The following is a 25,309-nucleotide window of genomic DNA, read 5'->3' as shown; positions in this document are numbered from 1 at the left end:
ATGATAGTGAAAAAGGAAGTACATGAAGAGAGAAATGAATTAAAAATATATACAATTCTGAACAGTGCACGTTATACTGTAGCAAATTGGAAATTATAGATAAAATACAAAGGCTATTAGACGGGACTTTTGAGCTGGAGACTTTAAATTTTATAAAAATATGAATTTTACATAACCCATGGTCTTAGCACTAGCAGATGCCCCTTGAGTGGAATAGGTCGAGCCACCCTATGAGAGACGGCAAAGACATGGTGGCTTTCTTTTCAAAAGAAAATTGAACGACGAGGTGTATATTGAAAAAAAACAAAACAAAACAAAAAAAAACAAAAAAAGATAAGTAATTTGATATACCAAATTATTAGATTTAGTAATTTAAAACGCATTTTTTTTTTAAAAAAAAAAGGGTGATAATTAATTATATGAAGGTGTAAAATGAAAAATTTTCACGTCAGAGCCCACACAAGCCCGGATGGTTGAGGCCTATAATAAACGGGCTGGCAGCCATGGTCAACGTGAGCATCGTGTAGAACCCAGATTCTTTCAAGCGGTGGCCATGTCTCTCCTCCATGATGTGGGAAAACAATTTGAGATTAGCAAGGGAGCGTGCTAATCCAGTCAGTTGTCTCCATTACGCATACACAGACGTGATTGTCATTAGTTTATTTTTTTCAATAATTTTTGTGTACGTGCTAATAGTACTGTCAATGAAGACAAATCGAATCTTGACAGCTTTGGTGTAAATTTAAAATTACTTTAAAAAAAAAAAAACCGACGAATTCCAAACTGTGTTTACTGTATTAATGAATTAGCACAGCTAATTTTCATGATTACTAAAAATGTAATTATTTTGGGGTCAACTACTGTTCAGTGGTCAGGCTTTGCTATCTCTTAATCTGGTCCAACCTTCTACCAATGTCCATTGCTCATCTTGTCCAAGACTGCTATGAATTGATTTTATCATTTAGATAATTTAACGTGTATGGTTATTTCCTTTGGCTGTTCTTTCCTGTCTCCTGTGGCGATTTCATGCATGGTCTATGACTGAGAATCGGAAACTGGAAAATTGCATATGTATGGAACATTGGTTTCATTTTCAAGTGAAAAGGAGTAATAAGGGTCGATAATTTATGCAACAGGCACTGAATTTTGTATTGAAAAGACATAAACATGGATATTTCTTTCATGTACAAGTATGAAGAGCTAGTATCTAGTGGTTAAGGACGTTGAGAAGAGAAACTCTGGTTTTTATCAAACGCCTAAACAGGCACTCAAGTCCATCTTCAAAATCTTGCGTGCACATCTCCAAGTGTTCGAGCTGATTTTGCAAGTTCTCAACATGCTTGTTATCCAATTTACTTGTCATGAAAACTGAAAGTAAGGCTGCATCCACCTTGCTGAATTCGTTTGCATGTGTTTCTTCTTCCTCACAAGCAACCCTCTTGCTGTACATTAGCTTGGAAACCAAAGACCATCTGCATGACTTTGATTGTGCGTTTCGTCCAGATATAAAGGACAGCAAAGACTCGAACACGGTGACAGTGAAAGCTTCCGCCTCTCTCAAGATGCTAAACAAGGCCACAACCTCATTCTCTGCCTCGGAGGGAGAGAAGGTGCATTTGTCTTTTGCACCCTTCAAGTTCCCCAAGGCCTTGTTGATGGCCTTCTTCACCACCTTCCTAGAGTTCAAGAATTTCCGAACCTCACTCCCAAGCATACTTTCTCCTCGTCTTCTTCGCATAATTGATTGAAGTTCTTGTGTACATTCCTTTGTTTGCAACAAGGCATCCTTAGCAGTGTTACACAAATCCAAGAGCCGAAGAGATCCATCTAATAGCTCGTTCACCCATTTCTCCTGCTGCTGCTGGGCTAAAGATTGTGTACTGAGTGGCAACAGAAGCAACTTGTCCACGCAATCATGCAAATCTTGAAGGCCAACTATGTTGTGGCTCATAGATGATGATGATGAAGTAGCTTCAGAAGCCCTCAATCTGCATAGATATTCATTGACTTGTGCAATGAGAGGGTGTGGACTGGAAGGCAAGCTGTTAGAGCGAGCATGGTAAGAGGTTTTTGGGTTTGAAGCAGAGGAATCCATTTTTCCTTTCTCAGAAAAGAGAAGACCTATCTTTTGTCAGAGTGAATTAGCCAAGCAATCTGCCTTCCTTCCTTGGCATCTGCTCGTTATATATTTCAGGGAAAGGGAGACAAGAGGAATCTCATACTCGTGCAAATTGTTAGTAACAACATGATTTCGATTGAATTGTAACCACCATGTCAGTATTATTTAAGCAATGTCTCCTCATCACCAGGTCTCCAACTCATTGTCGATAATTTTCAATTTCTGTATCACAACATAAGATATTCACAATGGCTATGATACATTCAATGCATGAATGGTGTTAGATAGACCTTCTCCACTGATACAAGAACGGTGACAATAGCCATCTGTATGTCCAGCTTGGCCTGCCTCCCTATGAGGGATACATTGCTCTTGCTTACACATGCACGATTAAAGTATCTGTACTATGTCCAGAACTGCTATATGTAATGAAATATATTATACTTCAAGCTTGAGAAATTGTTTGCTGAATCATGACTTCGAAGGTTTTATATTTATAAGTATAATTCATCTAAGCAGCAACTGGCAAGGGTTGTTCAATCAGGTTCCAATGTTTCCATCAACGTGCACAGAATCACAATGAGAGACTCCATTTTTTTACTAATAATTAATATAGTGGAGCAAGCCCTTGACTTCATTGCTGTGCAAGCAAATGGCATGGTCTAGTAAAAGAATATGCCACATATTTCCATGAAATATAGAAAAAGAGTATATAAGCCTATGAGGCTGGCTAGAGCAGGATAGATTAATCAATCTGTCTCCCCAACAGATGTGATATTGATTTGAATTGCATAAAGTCTTCATGTGGCCCATTATTGGTTGAAACATGAAGTATTCATGATGAAATACGATATAACATATTTCACAATTGGCCGGTGGCTATAATATATCCATCGCATGAATGGTGTTAGGCCATCTCTACTGATACAAGAACAGGGGGGCAGTAGCCATTTCCAGCTTGGCCTGCCTCCCCATGAGGGCTACATTTGCTCTTGCCCACACATGCACAATTAACAATTGCACTCAGAGACACCATTAGGTAATCAAGTAATGTGTTGGTAATCGTCTATCAAGTGGTGTAGTCCTTTAACATAATTGTTGTGCAAGCAGCAAGCAAGATCTGCATACATGACTGTGTCATGTTTCCATGGTACAGAAAATGGTATCGGCCTATGAGGCTGACTAATAGGCAAGTTGGATTAATCAGACTCCCCACCAAAACACAAACAGATATGATATTCAATTAAATTGCATGAAGTCCTCGTGTGGCCCAATAGTTTACAAAGAAAAAATACTCTCGTTGTGAAATGTTTATTTCTTATTTTTATTTTTCATTTTCACATCAACAAAGGTTAATTTATTATAAAATCACTAAGAATTCAATATCATTCGATCTGAACTTTTGCTTTGTCTTTGATCTCTATAGTGTTTGTTTTTTTTTTTTTTTTCCTGAATTATCCTTCTTAGACTGACAGTTTCAATATGAACTTTATTTTTTGATCTTAATCTCATGAAAGTTAAATATGAATGCTATGGAAAGAAGTAAATATATCAGTGCAGAATTTTGTAGAAGACCTTATCTAGTATTTTATGAAGTTACATGTCTGTCTGTCTTATCCATTGACAAGCGTGAACATCTAAATCCTATAACTGCATCTTAATTATCTCAACAAGTGGTTAAGGATGTTTAGAAGAGAAACTCAGGCTTCTATCAAACACCTGAACCGGCATTCTACTTCGTTGGTATCTTGGATGCACGAATCCAATTTTTCCTGATAGTTCAGTCCATTCTTCAGGATGTCATCATATTTGCTTGTCCTGTGACAATTGATGGATTGCAACTGGACTTTGAAAATTCATCTGTGTTAGTTCCTGCTTCCTTCCTTTCATGCTACTCTTTGTACAGATGATTTGAAATGAATGATCACATTGCTTCAACATGGCTTGTGGAACACCTCACATTTATGGGAGGGTAGTTAATGGGGAGCTTGGTGAATGAAATCTCCATTGCCTAGGAGTAGAAATTTCTTGGCCTTCATATTGATTCGAAGGGATTCCATTTATAAATCTGACTAGTATTTTTGAAGTACGAACCCAAATGTAGCATGAGCTTTCCTCGGATCATTACGAATTATCTCAAAATCCAATATTAGCTAAGTGTGAGACTTTTACCATGTCACTTTCGAATGACTTGACGAGGATGTCAATAACTTAAAGAGGGAAGGTTGTAACACTCCACATATATCAGAGGGTAGTGAATGGAAGAGCTTGGTTGGTTGGATCCCACGTTGTCTGGGAGGGAGAAGTTCATGACCTTTATAACTACTTTAAGGAGCTCTAATTCTAACTTCGAAAATTGCTTTTGGATCATAAGCTCAGCTTCCTTGGATCGTTACAACTTGGTCTAGATATAAAGGAAATCTGGGAATCAGCGTGATAAACTGGTTACAAGGAGTCTTTTCCACACCTTCCCGGAGGCCAAGCATTTGTTTACCTGACTTGCAAGCCCAGTTTCACTTCGCCATCTTATGTGTATAATCGATTGAAGTACATGCAGACATTCTTTTCTTGAGCTAAGGCTTGTTGAAAGAGCAGAGCAGCAAGAAAAACAACTTATCGACCCTGTCATACAAATCTGCAAGGCCATTTATTTTGTTGAATATTGTTGAGGATGAAACTGAGCAGCATTATGTAGAGGTTGCACATCGAATTGTGGGGCAAGCGGGTGCGTGTTCTAAAAGGCAGGCTGTTAGCTGCAGTTGAATCATGTACATTTTGCAGAGCAAGTTTATATATTACAGATTGAGAGTGACACGAGGAATCTTGTCCTTTCTTCTATCAATTAGCGACAACATTTTCTTGATCTGTATCCAAACCTCATCAAAAGGCGATGTTTTTGCAATGTCTCACTCCCACCACCACTCCATCTGTTGAAAAGGCTACTCAAAGGTTGCAATAATGTCAGTACTATATAAAATATTGAAAAACGATCGAGTGTTCTTATAAATCGCTTCTGTCCCTCCCTTGTCACACTCCTTTGTACACGTGCACATGCAAGGAAAATGAGATGTGTCTATTTATAAATCAAACACATTGTGCAGGAGTACCCGAAGCATGATTATTGTGCAAAAAGCAGGCAAGATCTGCATGCTGCATGAATATGCCGACAAATAATATGTAAAATTGGCATGTGTGACTCGTAAGGCTGGATAGATCAGACTGTCTCCCAGTCAGGAAGAAGGCCAACACATTTTTCATAGAGTAATGGAGGCAACAAAAGTCGCCGCCCGCCCAAATGTACTATTGCCTCGTAAATGGACATGTTTTCTGAATTATTATATGACATCCATATAGTTTACTTTCCACTGTATAGATTAATTTAATATCGTAGCGCACGTGTGCCTCTCACAAAAATAGATTAGGGTGACAAATCAGGAAATCAATTGTCGTAAGAAGATGCATCCTATTCTCTATCCTCGACCATGCATCTTACTGCAAAGTTTACAATGCAGTTCTTATTTATGGAACACCATCTGCTTTTGAGACTTGAGATTGGAACTTGACAACTTTGATATCAAGTTGTATTGCACCAAAAACCTCTGGTGGGCCTTACACTTAATTCAGAAAAACTCTGTGAGTTGAATGTAAAAATTAGTCTAGAAATTACTTGTCATCCTCCTGTTGGCATCTGCTGTATATATTACGACTAGGGATCCGAATCTCATCCTTTTCAAAACTCAATGAGTGGCAACATGATTTTGATCTGGATCTAAATGCTATATCAGCAATGTTTATGCAATGTCTCCCCAATTTTATATATATATAGACCTGCAAAATCAGATGAGTTGCTTAACTTAAGGTTTATATCACATAAAAACTTGTGTCCCGGTATATAAAATATGAAACGCACGAGTGTTGACACCATCTCGTCCAATACAACAATGGCATTAGCCAATCAATGCAGTTCAGCCAGCCTCTCTGGGAGACAAGAGGGCAGTGTCACTCGTGCACACATGTGTCACACTAATTACAATAAGATTATCTCATTCATCATCATTAATTGTATCTTGTAAGCATAAAAGTTTTTAGACCAGAAAAGAGAAAAAAATTAAAATAATAGAAAGCAGGCCCAAGAAAAAGCTATTCTGATGCACTGGGGAAGGTGTAGCAGATGATGAGTATGACCACCTGATTGTAATTAATGCAAACTTGCCTTGGCTAGTAAATTAATGATACTCGTATGTTTACAAAGTGATGAAAGCTTCTTGTCTTCCTAGAAGGCAGGCAGGCAGGTACCGTTTTGTGTCAAAGAAGATGGTGCCATGCCACTCGTGTGCTGCATATCTTAAACATTTTTGTGCAACATGCATGCAGTTTATATATTATCTTCTGAAAAGATGCTCCAATGATTTTTTTAAATATAGAAATAATTGATAACCAGTTGGAGAGTTGTCTAGAGGGAGACATTGCAAAAACATTGCCGAGATGGCATTTAGATCTGGATCGAAATCATGTTACGACTGATTGATATTTGAAAATGATGAGATTCTTTATGTTCCCGGCCCTCACTCCATTGTATATATTGAGCAGATTCCAAACCAATGGAAGGCAAACTGCTGGACCAATTCTTACGTTCAACTGCAAGACTTTCTGTTTGTCAAGGAAACATGGCTGCCTCTCCTTTGAACCCAAAGTCCCATTACCATGTTCGCTCTAACAGCTTGCCCTCTAGGACACACCCGCTCATTTCAGAGGTTGAAGAGCAATTGAGCAGGTTGAGGGCTTCTGAAGCCACATCATCATCATCATCAACATCGTCAATAAGCCAGAAACTAGGCGGCCTTCAAGATTTACATGATCATGTTGACAAGTTGCTTCAATTGCCGCTCACTCAACAAACCTTGGCCCAAGAGCAGCATGCGCAATGGGTCGAAGAACTTCTGAATGGATCTGTTAGGCTCCTGGATGTGTGTGGCATAGCCAAGGATGTCTTGTTACAGACAAAGGAATGCACCAATGAAATTCAATCCTTTATGCGCAGAAGACGGGGAGGTGATGCAGAGTTTGCAAGGGAGGTTAGGAATTACTTGGTCTCAAGGAAGAGTATTAAAAAGGCAATCCACAAGACCCTTAAGGGCATGGAAAGCAAGTGCAATAACAAAAGCATTGAGACCGTGGCCATGGTTAACATGTTAAGAGAAGTAGAAGCAGTCACTCTATCTGTGTTTGAATCCCTGTTGTCATTTGTAGCTGGACCAAAGTTGCCAACAAAGTCAAGTGGCTGGTTTTTGGTATCCAAGCTGCTGCATCCTAAAAGAGTTTCATGCGAGGATGAAGAAACAAAACTTGAGAAGGTGGATGCAGCATTACAATCTCTCCTCAGGACCAGCAAATCTGATGATCTCGTCCATATAGAAAATGCGCAGAACTTGCTGGTGAAATTGGAGCCCAGCATTCAAAATCTTGAAGAAGAGCTTGAATGTCTATTTAGGCGTCTAATAAAAACCAGAGTTTCCCTTCTTAACATCTTCAATCACTAGCCCAGAAAGGCACGGGCATCCATTTTCGTAGAGAAGGCCTCAAGATTTATTGTTCATACTTGTACATGAAAGAGATTATGGTGTACTTTCTCTTCTGATTCTATATAAATATACTAAATTCATGATCATGGCTACTTAACTTTTATCTTCTAGAGGATTTGTTACTTTTCCTAAAAACTGATTGATAACGAAGCATGCAAATGCAATATACTCGATATGAAAATCAGAAATATTGGTACACGATGTGCCATTATCAGTTCTTCAAAGGTTCATGACATTCAAACCTTTTCATTTTCCCTCAACCCTTCTCTCCGGGCTAGGCATCGTATGAGGGGTTTGTGAAATTCCTCGTTTGCTTTTAAGTACGAAATCTAAAATTTTGAAAACCTCTCGTTTAATCTCATCTCATTATTATAATTCTCTTAAGTTTTCATACAAAATAATATAAACAATTTAATTTTTTCAAATCTCAAAATAACAATAATATTAAAAATAATATTATAATAATATTTTATTCAACTTTTTAATTTTAATAACATCTCATTTTCGAAAAGAAACGAAATTTTTGAAAAGCTGTCAAGATTCCAAATATTGTCTCAAAGTAGTCTCTCCAACAGCGTTAAGGTTTTGAACAAGGGCTTGAATGTCTGTGTAGGAGTCTGATCAAAGCGAGAGTTACCCTTCTCCAACATTCGTGATGGGCATCAATTTTTACAAGCGGAGGCGGCCTGTAAATTCACTCGCGCTTGTACATGACTTGGTACATACACATATTTGATTCCGGCAGTATAAAACTCGTTTTTTGGGAAATCTCCACTGCTCTATTCTTAAGAGTACTAAATCTGACTGCAGAAATATATCAATTTCATCGATCATGCAGAATTGGAGATGAAAGAACAATGTTTCAGTTAGATGAATAAATTACTCGCACAAGCGTGGGGGGGTAGCTCAATGCATTGACAATTTAAGAGCTTGAGCAATGGGTGCTGGAACATGGATTCGGTTCCCCTGCCATTAGTAGTGATGACAGGGAACTGGAATTAAGGGATCAATAGATAAAGCAATGAGAGATGTACGGAAAGGAATTCCGAGAGGTCCTGGCCAAAAGGCAAAGATTCCAATCGATCCCGTACCCCTCTCTCTCCTGAAGTCACTCAGGCTATAGTTGTTTGGAAATATTTTCAAAATAAGTATATATTATATTTATTATTTGTATTATTTTGGAGTTGATTTTGAAAATTATAAATTATTTTGAAAAGAAAAAAATTAAGAAAAATTTATAAATTATTGCTCATGGGTCCTTTATGTATAACGCAAGTTATTCATTGACTTGGTGATATTAATGACTTTGGTTAGTCCAAACACAAGGGAAACCACACCCTATACAAGAAAGAAGTTTTAAACTTTTAATCCTTTATTGAGAGGGTGACCTCCACACTGGCCTGGGTCCAGCCCAAGGCGCAAGGCCTACAGCAGCCCCAGCCCCATAGGCGTGCGGCCCACGAGTCCAGGCTCCCATGAAATTGATGTAAAAATTATAACAGAAGGAGCGCATCTGCTAGGACTCGAACTGGTACTAGCCGGTTTATGGAGAAGCGTGGCGACCATTGGACTAAATACCTGTGTCAATTGGTAACATTATTAGGATTTGTTCATTTTGTATTAAACAGATTTATAATCTCTTGATTGAATAGCAAAATTTAAGGATATTCGGGTCTAATTTTATGTGTACATAATGCAGTTAGACAAACAGATTTATTCTGAATTTCATTATATCTTAGAGATAAATTCGCTTGTAATACGTGTGCATATCATTATTGATTGAGACGAATATTATCTTAAGGAAAACGATATTGTAACACACCTTAAAGCAAACTTTTCTCTCACTATTTTCTGTTTTGCAGCCCCTCTTTGGTCCAACAATGGTAAAGGAGCCCAATCAGCTTGGAGAGCTGTAACAACCAACGCAAAGTCAAATGTCCAAATGTACCCTCATCTCATCTCTCGAAAGCCTAGCATTTCTTCCCACCAATCTCTGTTCATTTTCCAGACAATTAAATCTTGTTCTAACACGATTTTGAGAACACCGTTGCATAAATAATGATTTGAAGCACACAAGCATTGATACAACAAAGTTTTCTACATTACATTTTCATTTTAGAATACACTAATGATTTCCCAGCTCAAATTTTGTACAAATTTGGGTAGCCTCAACAACAATTGCCAATGGGTAATGATGAACCGATTATAACTCATTACAGGGTTGTTTTTTTATGATGCTCTCCCACCTCGTTGCCTCTTCTCTTCTAGTGCAGTTGCTTCACTTAACATGTCAGCAGCATCCTTGTTCATGTCCAGCTTGGCCAGCGCAACTGATTGCATGTAGAAGGCAGTGGGCCACTCTGGATACACGCATTGTGCTTGCATTGCATCTCGTAGGGCAGGATCTGGTTGATCATTTAACAGATAACACAGACTGCGCCTAGCAAAAACAGTTGGAGAGACCATGATTCCAACATCTATGAACTGCAAGAGAACCAGAACGAACATCAAGCAAGCATCAAAACCAAGTTTAATCAGTAACCTGCTTAATATCCATGCACGAATTGTCCAAATGATACAGTTATAGTTGCCATATTAAGTCCTAGTGATAAGACCAACTAGTTGATATTTAACATTATTGGATTCAAACCCACTTGCTTACTCTTACATCAAGGCCTACTGGTGGAATGGTCCATGCAGAACTGGGTAAATTCATTACCACACAATTTCAGTGTATAATTGTAGCCTAAGAACTTTATGTGTTGGCAGAAGAAATAGAAAACCATACCTGGGAATAACAGTCAATGGCAGTTTTGGAATCCTTCTCACGGAATGCAAAGTCCCCACGCTTCCTTGCCTCCAGCATATCTCTCATTTCTTGGGTCCACTCTTGGAAAGATAACTGACTCGCTCCAAATTTAAATAAACAAATCAGCATCAAATATAAGAATATGGTGACATGCAAGTCCCTCTTTTACAAGCCAATTACCTCATTAGTTCCTTCATCATCCCTGTAATGTGTCATAACTAAAATCTGATGGATGGCTGTGAGATCCATTCTTGAACAGGCCTCACCCATTGCCGAAAGAGGGCGTTGCGGGGTTGATGGGGGCTGCGGGGTTGATGGGGCTTCCTCGTGCTTTGGAATCCCAAGCATGACATGAGATGGAACCTGCAATCCAGAACAGAGGTAGAGGCAGTCAGGTTCTTCACAAAAATCACTGCTCATTTGATCTTCTTGAGACCACAGCCACTAAATGGTACTTGGTGTGGTAGTATTTAGCCATGTTATGACAGACTGAAGCCTCAGAAAAATCTCTAGATGCATTTCAAGCGAATCTCCTCAAGCAGATTGAACGCAGCAAGGCAAAGGAAAAGGAAGGCCAAGAGCAAATGTTTTAATGCAAACTAAAGTTTGTTTGTGCATTATTTTGTAATTTTACTGGGTTAACTTCAAAGGAAAATTTTTTATAGGTCTTTCTAAAGGAAAAAATAAACTTATCATTGGGTATGTTGACTAACATTGATGTTATACCTTCGAAGTTCTAATATCCCAAGATTTCCACTCAAATTGGTCTTTATGTTTGCATACATCTCCATCATTGTTGCATATAATATAAAGAAACTCCTATTTGCATCCAACCACGTTGAACATTCAAAGAAATTGTAGAAATCACACAAGGTTGTCCAATTTTAAACAATGGGTGTATATAATGTCACAGGTCCAAAAATCAATTTGAAAAAAGGAATATACGCTTAAATTCACAGACTGCTTGACTGACAGTAATGGTAGAACTGATGACTTTTTTTTGTTTTATAAGTAATAGTAGAACTGATGCTTAAATAATTTTTTTTTTTTATAAGTAAGAGATAAATATTACTGATATGAATGAAGTAGGCATAGCCTGTGTACACAAGAAGTACATAGAAAAACACCTAAATACATTCTAAGAGTGATAAATTAAAAACAAGAAATCATGAACATTGTCCCCATTTGGTTTTTAGTTAAAGCATTAAATTAGTTAAAGCAATGTTCCTTACATCAGGTTTGGTTTGTAGTTGAGCTAGAGTTGCAACAAGATCCTTTGTATTAGGCCGCTCCCTAGGTTCATATTGCAAACACTGAGAGGCAAGATTAACCACAACTGTTGCTTCTTCTGTAGAAAATTTTCCCTCCAAATGTGAATCCATTAAGCTGATGATATTTTTTCCCCGTATAATGTCAAGGGCCTGCACATATTAGTGTAGACAACATAAAAGCACATAAAACACAGTCAAACTTCCTAAACTCGTAGACAGTACATATTAATTTCTAATAGAAAGACAGCATACTGTTGAAATGACTGGCATTAAGTTACTTTAACCTATCTCATTCATTGATTAACTATGAGTAAAAAAAATTGATGTAAAAAAAAAAAAAAAAAAAAGAAGAACAGCAGTATATGCTCCTTGATGATCCAACCTGATGCTATATGAACCTAGGTCAGTTAATCAATTAGAGAATATTTTAAAAAAAATTAGCATGGATTTTCATTGATGAAAGGCTTCTTTAAAATGCCTTTGTGTTGGGACGTGGAAAAAGAAGCATAATTATTGTAGAAACAAGCATGATTTCGAGATTTGCATTAGTTGAGAGAGAGAGAGAGAGAGAGAGAGAGAGTTCTGTTCACATCCTAAATGTGAAGTACAAAAAGAATCAAAGAACTAAAAATTTCCATTTTCTACATATTAGAGTCCATTTTAGGCAACTTTTGAGTTGCAAGTTCTGGTAACACACTTGATAACGATCATGACTTTGCAGGCTGTATATTAAACATGTAGCCTGACAAAGAAAGAAGGCATAAACATTACTAAATTTTCATTACAACATAGGTAACTTACATGGCTAGGGGGGATGTGTTTTCCACTTAGCAGATCCAGAAGGACGGTGCCAAAGCTGTAAATTACACTTTCAGCAGTGACCCTTCCTAAAATTACAAATTATGGCAATGAAAATTAGTCAAGTTTACCAACAAAAATCTTCATGAAGTTAAATATAATAAAATGAATCTCGTAATTCATACAACATAGCACCGTATAAACAGTTTGACTTGAATTGCAAATCAGACGTTACAAATTTTTCATCAATATTCAAAAAGAAAGAGAAAAATAGTTTACATAAGTGAACAACATGCATAAAGTAGAACCTTTTTTGAACTAAAAGGATTTTAGTGGTTCAAACTTTGCTCTCATTCCTCGGTTAATATTTGCATTCTCATACCACATAGCTTCCTTTGTGTTTCTGATGCAGTGCATTTGGGGGGAACATAATGTTTGGACCTTCAAAGAATGTGTGTGGGCGGTGTTAGAATTAGAGCCGTTATGTTTAATTTCCTCTATGTTTGGATGGCTGTCTACAATGGTTTCCGCTCTTTAGCTTCCTAGACAGTTTTCCTTTTCTTCATCCCTTAATGGGTGCTTCCTATTGTATACTTGGGTTGCATCCCTTTGCACTTTGAACAAGATAGACTTATAGAAAGAAAAGTTGATATAGTTCCCAGAGTCCCATGGGCCACCACCACAAATATGATGTTTGAGGAATATTTCCTGGTAAAAGAGTTGCTGCCATACGCTGTCAGAGCAAAAACTCCACTTCAATCAGGCAACAGCTGCATCAAGATATCTTCACACCCACTTGAAAGAAGCCCAAGAACTTAAAGACAATAATTGATTATTTTATTCTTTTATCCATTAAGTTAAAAAAATGTGACATTTTTTTTTTGGGGGGCGGGGGAGGAGGAATCAGTTTACTGAAAGTTCCAGAGATACTGAAAGTAGGCAAATCCTTTAACATAAAGAAGTAGAATACCAATCATCCAACTTATACAGAGTGGAGAATTTATTACCATTTCTTAAATATTCGGGAGGTGTGTAGGCAAGGTTTGTGCTGTAACTTTTCCCATCCCTACTATTTTTCATTAAGCCAAAACATGAGAGCCGAGGATCACCATCCTACAAATGGATACAGATATAAGACAGCCATCCCGATGATAGCAAATATTGAATAAATAATTAGCATTAGTACATGCAATAAAAGCAAAAATAAATAAACATACCTCATGAAAGAGAACCCTATAAGCATTCAAATCATGGTACAGTGGACGTCCCTCAGTGCTGCAATAATCCAATGCTTCAGCAATATAAAGAGCTACTCTCAAGCGCATGGCCCATTCAATGGTTTGCTTTTCCCCTGCCAAGGACCCAGAATTTAGATAAACAGAAATTCACCAACTTCTCAATATGATAGAGGGAAGAAATAACAATTCAAATGCATCCTGCATGCAAAATTCAAGAAAAATAATAGCAACAAAAGAATACAATAACCCATTAACCTTGGTGCAGAGGAAGAGAAATGCAATTATTAACATTTATCAAACAATAACTATCCCACCTTATAAAGTAAATCAAATGTCAACTTTCAAGTCAATGCCAGTTATATCCAAGATTCAAAGAAACTCTTAAAACACAAAGGACAAGCTTAAAAGACCATCTGAATCAGAGCAACCTAAGAACTAGTAAGAATGTCTTCTGGGATACACATGCCATAGCTAAAACAATAAAGCAAGAATTAAAAAGAAGAAGAACCCATGCTAGAAACCGCACATACAGTGAAACAAATGCTTGGCAAGAGTATCATTAGGCATGTACTCAGCAATCAGCAGCCTCTCATCTCCATCACAGCAATACCCAATCAAATTGGCCAGCCTCGGATGCCTCATCTGCCCTACTCCCCGCGCCTCCTCCTACAACCCACCAACAAAAAATTTCCCACATACCCAAGTTCGTCACTATCTATCAGACCACCAATACGGAACTAAAAAAGAGCGCAAAATGAAAGCAAAGCAAATAGCTTTACCGCAAACTGTTTGGGATCAGGCCAGGCCAACTTGGCGAACTTTTTCACAGCAATCCAGCGGCGGTTGCGGAGGCGGCCCTTGTAGACGAGATTGGGGGCCTTTTCGCCGCTCTCGGAGACGATGAAGTCGGAGCTAAAGTTGTTGGTGGCGGCCCTGAGGTCCACGAAGGAGAACTCGGAGAAGGATAGGACTTCTCCTCCGCCGCCGGGTACTGGGTCGAGTCCAATGGAAGGTGGGTAGGTCTGGGTTTGGAGCTGGACTTGATGCTGCTCCTTCTCTGGGTGGGTCTCTGTTAAAAACGAGGACTGGCAGCAACCCATGATTTCTGTGGTTTTAGTTTTCGGTTTTCGGTATCGGTTTTTGAGTTTGTAAACCAAAGCTTGGTGTTACAGGAGTAGAGAAAGCAGAGAAAACACGAGGGGAGGGGTGGGTATGGTTTAGCTTATGGAGAGTATGGGTATGTTTTGTTTCCTTCCTTTTCTTTCAGTCTCCCTGTAAATTTGGTAGTGGGGTTCTAAACTTCTCTCGCTGTTTCTCTCAGTTCTTTCTTTCTCTGTTGTTAATCCATACATATGCATATTATATTGTAATTTTCTGTATTAGATGATCAAAAATATGGTCAAAAATATAGGATGAGCCTTATCACAATACTTAAAAGACATAAAAGAGTATTTTAGGTAGGTATGTATCATTGTATTCTGCCCAAGTTACTTTAAACCCACCTTGATCTTGAAGTTGTTCCATTAAAAAATGCTGCAGCTTGCAAGAGATTCTCCACTTGCCTTCACATACTATACAAAAACGTGTGTTTGTAACCTATTTTGTTTTTATATATATATAACTAAGAGCTGAGTCTATTAATTATTTTCTATAAATGCTCGTTTGGGATTGAAAGATTTTAATTCGAGAGAAATATACGTATGACAAACGTTATTTAAGAGATGAAATAAATACGAATATGGAGTCTTCTAATTCGATGGTCTTTTGATTTGATTCTTATCTATTTTTGGGTCAAAAAAAACATTTGACCATTTTCTTGACAAAGGTTGGATACGTTCTGTTCGCATCTTTCAAATCCATATGAATTAAGACGGTTGACAACGTGTTTAGTGCATGCTAGTTTAAGCCATCATTATTACTCTTGGTCTTTGGGAGAGACAGAGTCGGCCATCGTGTCTTTCTTGTAATTTGTGGTGTTGGTTTGCTCTTGACCCCAAAATTTGAGCTCACTTGGCATCCTCAGCCATATTTTCCCCCCTTTTTTGGACTGAATTCTTGTCATTGGCTAGTTTTTTTTTTTTTTTTTTTAATTCATCAATTTTTTTTTTATTAGGAAGAAAAGGTATGGAACTTCAGACTTTCATTTTAGAGATTGGAAATTATGCCGACCAATCTACAGGCTTTGGCTGTCATTGGCTAGTTGGATTGGTTTATTATTTTTTTTATATATAAAAAAAGTGAGTATCTTAAGGCCTAATTGCTAGATGTAAATCTAATCGAGGAGGGAAGGGCATATATTTTCTAGTATCTTGATTCTTACCAATGGGTGTCCTATTTTATTTTGTGTCACGGTGCATGATGTGCCACTTGTCATCATCCAACCACCCTAATTTCATCAATAATAAAGATGATGATTATGTTATTCTTTTTTCTTGTTTTATCAATAAAAGCCAAATATGAAAAATCAAAATTGATTCATCAAATATTAAAATATTAATTTTTCACTCCAAATAAATATTAAAATATTAGTTTCTCACTCCAAGCAAAAATATTATTTGGTTTGTAATTAAGAAATTTAGATAGAATTTTAAATGAGCTTAATCAAATATTTGTTATTATTAGCATTAAATGACTTTTGAAAATATAATTTTTTAATATTAATTTAATTAGAATATAATTATTATTAATTGGTAGAGATACAAAATGTGATAAAAATAAATTAAATAAAAAAATTATTAAATTAATAATATTTTTTTATTATTATATAGAGAGTAAATGGATAATCCAATATGGGGGTTGAATTTAAATAGAATAAGCAAATATAAAAAAGTGTGATATTTACTAAATTTTAAAGATGAATTTAACCAAGCTAATGAGAATGCTCTAAAGGCGGCTTAAGATGGAAGCCTTGTTTTTCGCAGAATATATAAAATGGAAATCATAACAAGCTAATTATAAATACTAAGGCCTGATGTCAAAAAATAAAAAATAAATAAATATTAAGGCCTTTTTTTTATAACATATGATATGAGATAAATTGAGATAAAAGTTAAATAAAATATTATTATAATAAATTTTTTTAATATTATTTTTATTTTAAGATTTAAAAATGTTGAATTATTTATTTTATTTTATGTGAGAATTTGAAAAAATTATAATGATTAGATGAGTAGTAGCAGAACCAGCAATTGTGTTGAGGTGGGCCAACTTTTCTACTGTGTGATTTATGTAAAGAGTAATAATAGATACAATTGTAAGTGTGCAAGCACTACGCACTTCATTTAAAAAAAAAGTGAGGTTCATCATTAAAAAATAATTTTTTCATATGAGTTATAGATTTATCTACGCTAGACTTGCACATTCTAGGACTTCCAACATCATTTATCTTGTGCAAATTTAAAAGAGATTGAAAAATCATAAAAATATAATTACATATAAAAGTATCTCTGTAATTTGCTACGTACGTGTAGAAATAAAATTATAAAAACACAACTTGATATATGTCATTATTTTTGTAATGAAATATTTATAATTTTTTTTCCTCATAAACTATCAAGAGATCTTTTAGAATGCCATCTCTTATTCTAGTAGGTAAGCTACTTTATCGATTTCATGCAAAATCTAAATATTTGCATATCACATTAAACATATAATGTTATAATTGAAATTATAAATAAATTATTTTATTACTCAATGAAGTCTAGAGGATAAAATCTCTCAATTATTTTTCATATAGATCATCTATCTTAAATAAATTTTCTTATATTCTCATCACTTTGGATTCCATATTAAGAAGTCCAATATTGTATAACAAAAAATTTTGGAATACATATTAATAAGCTTATTATTTCTCCTAAACTTAATTTTTAGGTATATTGAAATTTTAGAAAGTAATAAGTATATGGAGAAATTTTTTTTTTTGGGGCCCATCTTCTATATCTATAGAATTATGTATAAAATCTAGAGGGTATATTGTGTTTTCAAAAAGTTTTGAGAGGAGTCATGTCTCTCCAAGTCTAACGTGGATTCACTGTCACGGTAAATAAGATGAGATGAAATAAGAATAGTTGTAAAAAAAAAAAAAGGTGGCCCAAATACTAAATAGGCAGGAAACCATGCCAAACTAAGCTTGAGATTTGGCACGTAATCGTCCACGTAGGTGGGGGGATTTGATGTTTACTTCTTTTTGGATTTTCTGCCGATCGAGTTAATCACATACAAATTTTCTCACTTGTCGGCGAAAAGAAGATTTTAGATGCCAAAAAAACAAAAACGTTGAATTAATAAGCAAAAGCAAATAAATGATTAGCAGCAGCTTGATAAGGATTTATCATTATCAATCTTAAAAGAAAATTCATTTGGATAGTAATTCCAAGACAAGCTCTTTTATTGGAAGGTGCTGGAGGAAGCTTGCTGGGTTTCAGAAGTCGTCTATACAATAATAAATTCCTGTAAGAGGAAAATTAGAAAGGGAAAAAGAAAGAAGAAGATTTATCAAACAACTTTTGAAAGGGCCTATCCTCCTCCGTGACTTGCGTCACACATAGGCAGCCCAATTTGCCTATGCTTAAAAACATTAATCTTCGTACAAAACTGGAGGGAGATTGAGATTCCCCTGCCTGGGTAAATCTGGCCTTGGTTGTGCGTGTCCCATCCACCCCTTCCCCTTCAAAAAAATTAAAAAAAAATCATGGCCCCCATCAGCATTAATCATCTTTCCATGAAATGAAATGCTGGTACGCGATGGGACAATTGCTCATAGGATATGCGTATAAATGAGAGTACTGCTTGTTGCTGTACATAGTACAAAGTGAGAGAATATGGCTCGTTAGGAAGAAATATGAGCAAGAGAGAAATTGGCAGACAACGCACCCACTTGGCCCGGCAGCAGGCTTTAGAGGGTCTGTGTGTTGTCAAAACAATTGCAGTGGCACAGAGTCGTTTTCTGGTCAGCACGAACTTGCTTTGTACTCTTGTAGGATTGTAGCTAAGCCTTGCCCTCATCTCTACTGATGTAAGTACCACCCAATTGCAGTGGTCCGTGATTATGATTAGAACAGCTGGTATAGGACCCAGCATTATTGGCTATGCAAGCCTCCCAAATCTAGGCCAAAAAAATTATGAGGATTACTCTTTGGTGACATGAGCAACCGACTGAAACAGTCCATTGAGGGCCACAACCAATGGAGTCAGTGATATCCAATGATAATAGAAGGAATTCATTCAACTCCACGAAGATCCTGATCTTCAAAAGATTTTATGCAAGGGCTGCGAGCTGCAGATACCAAACCCTTTCCCGAGCCACAAATTTTACCAATGCAAAAGCATCGACATTTCTGTTAACTACTCGCTCAGCCCTGTGAAACTCTTCCATGCTCTTGGCGAACCCTTTCCTCCTCACTGCGTTGCAAAAGCTCCTCATAAGCTCTCATAGAGTTAGCCGTGAATCTCTCCATGGCCTCAAAAATTAGCTGCAGACTTGCCTGTAGACTTCTATTTTGAGTGTCACTAGGATATACAACCTCTCCAACTGATAGACCGTTACCATCCCCAGAGACCAGAACGATTATCTTGTCTAATGCCTGGATCTCCCTCTGTATTTTTTGGTCCTCTCTATCCAAATTCTTAACTTTCTTATCCAGATCCTTGTTTGCCGTACTCCTCTGGCGCATTTCCAGCATATCTTGTTCCCAGATATGAACCACACTCATGGTAAAACCGCGCATAGAACCAACCACTTCCTTCTCAGATATTCTTTCCAAAGTTTGCGACCACTGATTACAGATTACAAACACAGGCGGTGCACCTACTCTACTGGGTGAGAAAGGAGCTACCCCATCGTCTGTTTCCTCAGGTTCATACAGTATACATCTAAGAAGCCAATTATTCAAGGCTCTCACATATCCCTTCTGGCAACTTATCCAACGAGAAAAAGCAACATTCCACCTAATAAGCTCGTGCACAAATTCCCGAGTGGCTCTAAGATGATCATCACTAAGCTTCTTGCCCGATCCAATCGAACCTAAACCTTTGGCTTCTCTGATTGCCTGGCACTGACTACGATGGCATTCAAGCATACTTTTCCACATTCTGGTTAACCTGAAGAAGCATTCCACATTAACAACAAGGACTATGCAAAGCATAGACGTTAACCATATATCAATGTCCATGACAGAAACATAAATTCCAAGCTAGCAACCATCAAGAAAACGAGATGCGTGAATAGCATATACATACATAAAGACAAGCAAAAACGATGACATTGATGTCAATATCTAGAGAAGAAGAGCCTTCATCATGTAGTCTCTCTCAACTTCCCTAATCATCATATAATTTTAAATATCAAGAACACATTTTCTTCTCACATATAAAAGTGTATACACCACTTTCTTTGGCCTCTTCACTCCTGGCTGGAGCAAGTAAAATCTCACCTAATAAAATTATCTGAACTCTCCTCCAATCTTTTGAATGATCAACTATTGAAAGTTTCATCCTAAAACATCAGAAATTAGTTTAAATCATAATATTCTTAGAGAACTTCCCTCAATATAATTCTATAGTAGTATGATTCATAACTAGCTCAATGAACAAAAGTTCCAAAACTAACCAACTGGCTCTCAACAACTTTTTTTTTTTTTATGGGTAACTGGTTCTCAACAACTAGGAACAGAGAATGGGTCACATACTTCTACATGGTCCTATCCATCAGATGACTTAAATAAATACTTAAATGAATATATCTCTCTCCTCAAACACATCAAAGTAGATGACACATTGGAGTATATCATATAATTGACACTCAGAAATAGTGTAGAGACTCAAACAGAAGTGAAAAATACAATTAAAAAGGAAAGAAAAACACACTTCTATCTTCTTCTTTTTTTATAGGTAGAAACACGCACTTCTATCTTAGCATACGCACTTATAAAAAAAAAAAAAAGCATACACTGTCAAGCATTTTGAACAAGACCTTGAGCTAGGACCCATTAACTGCTTGGTTCCACTTTTCCAACTTGTTCTTTAGCAAGTAAATAATTCATTGAAGGGCAGGCCAAGCAGGGACAATCTTATTGAATAAATTTCAACTCCGATGAAGAACCATGATGTCCTAAGATAAGAAAAAGTAAAGTTTTTTTTTTTTTATAAGTAATGTAGAAGACGAAGAACGAGATGACCAACTAGAAAAAGTAAAGATCCTAACAACTAATGTACTTTAATGAAACCTAAGGTATACTAAAAAGGCCATCACTTTCCAAATCAGGTGAAAGCTTAATTTGCATGATTCTTTTACCTAACTATGCACTATTCTTCATCTCTGCGCTAGTAGTCATTATGCATCCTACGCCTACAATTCATCAGTTCTTTTTATTATTCACCCGTCAAAAAAAAGCCGCAAGTAATAAGGGTGTTTCAAAGCATCAAAAGTTCCCAAGTCAAATCCCTCAAAAAATGTGAAACAGTAACCAATAATTCTACCAAGGCCATGGAGCTAATAGAAAGTAACAGTACATCAGCATGTCAAATATCAAGCATGAGCATCAAATCAAACTCAGGATATGAATAATGTTTTTTTAGGCATTTACAAACACACCTATGAGTCTGACTTCAACCCCTCCCCCGACCCAACAAATAAATGTCCACAGGTTACTGAAGAATATTGATCGTGATATATCAAATTTGAAATGGCCATTTGGGCTGGGATTCAAATATCAGTACGACGAATGTGATATTTGTTGTTTTGATAAGAAGTTTTTATTTTTTAGTTTTTTTTACAAGTAAGAAATTTATTAAAACCTCGTAATTAGGTACAGCCAGAGTACACAATAAGTATACAAGAGAAAACACCTAATTACAAGCTAAAGCTGAAAAACAGAACCAAAGTCATTGGGACTGAACCCATCCATTACAATAACCGAAACCCAAAGCAACAAAGTATGAAAAAAGAAAGCTCTAATCCCATCAACCGAGCATTCTCTATTGTCAAAATAGCGACCACTTCTCTCATTTCAAATACACCACATAAGACACAAAGGAACCGTCTTCCAAACAGCCGCTATTTGACGATTTCCTTGAATCCCCTCTCCAACAGGCCAAAAGATTCACCACTCTTGATAAGAAGTTTTTATTAATAAGCGCAAAAGGCGCAACCCAAATATACAGGTAGATGAAGAAAAATATACTGAAAAATCAGGTAGGCCAAGTCCATTAAAAGTCTGTAGGTGCATTCTACAGGAGAAGAGTGCCAATAAAGAAATCTTCAAATTCTGTCCTTCCGGGTAGAAAGAAAGCAAGTGATAGGAACTATGCGAACAAAAGTAATATTAACTATAATATTTTTAAAATAAATGAGACTTCATTAAAAGACATAATTGAAGTACAGAGGAAGCACACAAGAAATACGCCTATCTAGGAGAAGAAAAGTTGAAGCACAAAATTAAACAAATAAGAGGGATAGAAAGCTGGAAAATGCAATTATGAGATTAATAGTCAACATACCCTTGAATTAATTCATTTAGTTGTGGCCAAAGCTCTTCATCCCGAATCTTATTAATCGTCACAGATATCTTATCAACAACCTGAATTGCCATTCTTATTCTCGTTGACAGGCTCCTTATTAAAGTACGAGTAGCATCAACTTTGTGAGCCTCAGCACCCCTTTTATCTAAGCGCTTTAGCTTATCTACCTTCCTGTCATGGTCCACCCGCATCTTTTCCTCAGCCTGCCCAACAACACAATGTTAACAACTCAGCGAAGAACACAAAGACAATTAGTCTAATTTTGAACTCAATAAAGGATAAGAATTAGGATGTGATCCAGACTTAATAGCAGAATAACACGATACAGCATACCTTAACTTCGTTATAGAGTTTCTTCTCCCAAAGATACAGCTTTTGTAGAGTAGACGAAAGATTTGTAGATCCCAACCACACCACATCTTCATCCACGTGCAATTGAGCCGGACCCGCCTTGTCAGAGGCCGACGATGACTCGGCACCCTTAGAAGTAGAAGGCTGTGCGGATACCATGGGTATTGAAGGAGCAACGTGCAACATCTTGGAAGAAACTGCTTTGCGAAGATCCATTAAATTGATAGTTAAAAAGAGCAGCTAAATGAAGTCCAACTCATTCAAGCTGAACAAAATAGAAACCCATCTCATACATAAGGAGAAGATTTTTTTTTTATCATGATCCATAAATTATCGACCCACTCCGATTCAGCCCCAAAACGAGGAATAATTTACAGATCAAGCAAGCTCAATAATAACCCAACGAATCAAATAAATTTAGTAAAGAAAAATTGTTACCTTGATAAACACCGTGTTTACGGTTATAAGGAAGCTTTCCGACCTCAAGCATTCTCGCGACCTCATTCCCCGACTCGGAAGCTCTGTCAAACTGAACCTCAACTTCCTGTACCACTTGAGACACACTCAGAGGACCCTTAAACCTGGCCCTAGTCTCCTCGGATCTCTCCTCATTATCAACAACTTTCTTCTCCACCGTATGTCCATCATACCCCATCCTATCATTCTCTATTGCAGAACTGGGCCTAATCTCGTATAGCGACGTTGAGGCCTCAGTGTCGTCCACCACAGCCTTGGAACGCATCCCACTCCCATCACCACCGCTTCTTCCCCCATCAGCGACAAACTTCTCCTCCCCATGAACTTCCTTCACCACCTCGTGCTGGTAATCCTCGTCTTCCAAGTCGGGAATCCCCTCTTCTTCCCTCAGGTCTTTCGAGTTCCTACTCGGAGTGTACGCCGCATAATATCTGTCGTAACCCTCGAATGGGTTCAAGAAATCCCATGCCGAAGCTTGCGGAGGCGAGGGCGGAGGGGGCGGTGGCTTCTTCGAAGACGTATCCATTTGGCTCGGGGAATTAGTATAGTAACCAGAACCATAGTTACTATAATTGGGATTGGGGGGGGAAGCAGACCCATAATACGCAGAAGCACTAGAACTGGGATTAGTATTTCCATAATAAGAATGAGGATAACCAGAATAAGTAGGAGAAGATTCACCCATATACACCTTCACTGAGCTCACCGGCCTCTGCTCGTAGACCACCGAAGGCGTCGCTTTATTCTTCATATAATTCATGTGCATAAGCCCGCCGCCGCCTCCACGTTCTCCTCCGTCGCCAGGAAAGAAACCTTGAAACTGATACGAACCCAGCTGTCCGTCCCCATCTTCAAATTGATCCCTATCCATGTATTCAATATCACCTTGTTGGTGAAGAGGCGATGAGTGACCCGAGTCGTGGTGGAGCGAACCCAAATCGTCGTCGTCGGAGTCCGAGCCGGAGTTGAAATCGATGTGACCGGAGTCATCGCGACGATGATGGACGGGGTCGCCCTTCCTGTGAGGCGGGAGATTGAGCTCGGGGGAAACAGGCAAAGCGACGGAATGAGTTAAATCATCGATGAAACCGTGGAGGGAGCGACCGATTCCTTTGAGGGAGCGAATATAAGCGAGGTGGGCCTCGGCCAGAGCGTAGCGCTGGTGGATTGCCTCGTCGAGGTAGGTCATCCGGTCCCGGCAGAGTGCCACCGCCGGGAGATCGTCCACCTTGGAGGTCGAACACCCCATTCAAAATTTAAGAATAAAAGAACTCGGTGCAAAGTAGCCCAAAAAAAAAAAAAAGAAGTGAACAGATTTTGAAGGTTATGGAGAGAGAGAACGGGGCATGATGGATGACTGCGACAGTCTGGTAGCAGCTGATTAGGCCAGGGTGTGTGTTTGTTTCCAAGGAAAAATGAATAATTAGGGTTTGCGAGGGTAGAGGAAAGAAGAAGATAAGGAAAAAAGCAAGGAAAGGACAGACTCAGAGAGAGAGAGAGAATCTTTTGACAGCGCTGAGTTTGTCGTCGGTTTGTTTGTAAGCTGAAGAAGCGAGAGTGGGAAGACTCTTCTTCTGTTCTGCGTCGGTGTTAAATTAATTAATTAATATATTCTTCTTTTTTTTAATATTATTTATTTTGTATAGTATTTAGGCTGTGTGTACTTTTAACGGACTTCTCCCTTTTTAATTTAAATTATAATTTTTTTTAAAAAAAAAAAGAAAAAAAAATAGTTTACTCGGTTCAACGGGAGGTAAAGAGCTTCGCAGGAGGGGATTTGCATGGTTTGACGGAAAGTTTGACGCCCACGGGCTACGGCCTCTGCCGAATTTTCTCTGTCTAATCCCTGCCTTGTGTCATTACATAATTGCCCCTTTCTTATTTTCCCTATTTTTTTTCTAATTATTTTTATTTTTTAATTACTTTGATGTACCAAACTTCTCCGTGAGTTGGTAACGCTTCTGTCGCATTAGATTTGGTCTTATGAAGTCAATTTTTATTTGATTTAACTAATTTAATCTTTTTATTGAATTTATATCAAACTCTTGGATGGTGTCGACTTTTTTTTTTTAAGAATTATTCATTGTTTTTTCTATAAGAACTTGGAAATATAAGACTCGATGTTTAGGTATTTTTTTTTAAAATCT

The 25,309-nt window shown here is 37.5% G+C and overlaps 4 protein-coding genes across 5 annotated transcripts; 1 reads left to right on the top strand and 3 right to left on the bottom strand.

Annotated features, from left to right (window-relative positions):
- Nucleotides 1-1,207: 1,207 nt before the first annotated feature.
- LOC109019130 lies at nucleotides 1,208-2,095 on the bottom strand. Its single transcript, XM_019001357.1, has one exon. It carries the CDS (start codon nucleotides 2,093-2,095, stop codon nucleotides 1,208-1,210), a length of 888 nt encoding a protein of 295 aa, XP_018856902.1.
- A 4,691-nt stretch (nucleotides 2,096-6,786) lies between these two features.
- On the top strand, nucleotides 6,787-7,659 carry LOC109019131. The gene has a single exon (XM_019001358.1). It carries the CDS (start codon nucleotides 6,787-6,789, stop codon nucleotides 7,657-7,659), a length of 873 nt encoding a protein of 290 aa, XP_018856903.1.
- Nucleotides 7,660-9,760: 2,101 nt separating this feature from the next.
- LOC109019133 (serine/threonine-protein kinase BSK1-like) lies at nucleotides 9,761-15,121 on the bottom strand. The gene is made up of 9 exons (XM_019001360.2): nucleotides 14,597-15,121; nucleotides 14,348-14,483; nucleotides 13,797-13,930; nucleotides 13,587-13,692; nucleotides 12,583-12,668; nucleotides 11,743-11,931; nucleotides 10,691-10,873; nucleotides 10,490-10,603; nucleotides 9,761-10,185 (listed from the first exon to the last, which is right to left on the bottom strand). Exons 1-9 carry the CDS (start codon nucleotides 14,915-14,917, stop codon nucleotides 9,931-9,933), a joined length of 1,524 nt encoding a protein of 507 aa, XP_018856905.1. The 5' UTR covers nucleotides 14,918-15,121; the 3' UTR covers nucleotides 9,761-9,930.
- A 3,053-nt stretch (nucleotides 15,122-18,174) lies between these two features.
- Nucleotides 18,175-24,695, bottom strand: LOC109019132 (nitrate regulatory gene2 protein-like). 2 transcript variants are annotated; one of them, XR_002000708.2, is made up of 5 exons: nucleotides 23,124-24,695; nucleotides 22,668-22,882; nucleotides 22,314-22,537; nucleotides 18,690-19,916; nucleotides 18,175-18,483 (listed from the first exon to the last, which is right to left on the bottom strand). XR_002000708.2 is itself a non-coding variant. In XM_019001359.2 (4 exons), exons 1-4 carry the CDS (start codon nucleotides 24,409-24,411, stop codon nucleotides 19,169-19,171), a joined length of 2,475 nt encoding a protein of 824 aa, XP_018856904.1. In that variant the 5' UTR covers nucleotides 24,412-24,695; the 3' UTR covers nucleotides 18,175-19,168. The 2 variants fall into 2 exon arrangements, 1 of the variants encoding a protein (XP_018856904.1); XM_019001359.2 differs by having other exon boundaries at nucleotides 18,175-19,916.
- Nucleotides 24,696-25,309: the final 614 nt, after the last annotated feature.

Source organism: Juglans regia, chromosome 13 (assembly GCF_001411555.2).
Source record: "Juglans regia cultivar Chandler chromosome 13, Walnut 2.0, whole genome shotgun sequence".
Taxonomy (NCBI): Eukaryota; Viridiplantae; Streptophyta; class Magnoliopsida; order Fagales; family Juglandaceae; genus Juglans; species Juglans regia.
This window is presented reverse-complemented; position numbering and strand designations above follow the sequence as displayed.

What these genes read in the sequence shown, in the direction of transcription:
- LOC109019131 (XM_019001358.1), top strand. Translation starts at nt 6,787, where the DNA reads ATGGCTGCCTCTCCTTTGAACCCAAAGTCCCATTACCATGTTCGCTCT.
- LOC109019133 (XM_019001360.2), bottom strand. Translation starts at nt 14,917, where the DNA reads ATGGGTTGCTGCCAGTCCTCGTTTTTAACAGAGACCCACCCAGAGAAG. An exon ending in TCCCGAATATTTAAGAAATG is followed by an intron (nt 12,669 to 13,586) that starts GTAATAAATTCT and finishes TTGTAATTTTAG; the next exon opens with GAAGGGTCACTGCTGAAAGT. An exon ending in AACTACAAACCAAACCTGAT is followed by an intron (nt 10,874 to 11,742) that starts GTAAGGAACATT and finishes TCTGGATTGCAG; the next exon opens with GTTCCATCTCATGTCATGCT.
- LOC109019130 (XM_019001357.1), bottom strand. Translation starts at nt 2,095, where the DNA reads ATGGATTCCTCTGCTTCAAACCCAAAAACCTCTTACCATGCTCGCTCT.
- LOC109019132 (XM_019001359.2), bottom strand. Translation starts at nt 24,411, where the DNA reads ATGGGGTGTTCGACCTCCAAGGTGGACGATCTCCCGGCGGTGGCACTC. An exon ending in TAAACACGGTGTTTATCAAG is followed by an intron (nt 22,883 to 23,123) that starts GTAACAATTTTT and finishes TTCGCAAAGCAG; the next exon opens with TTTCTTCCAAGATGTTGCAC. An exon ending in AACTCTATAACGAAGTTAAG is followed by an intron (nt 22,538 to 22,667) that starts GTATGCTGTATC and finishes GTTGTTGGGCAG; the next exon opens with GCTGAGGAAAAGATGCGGGT.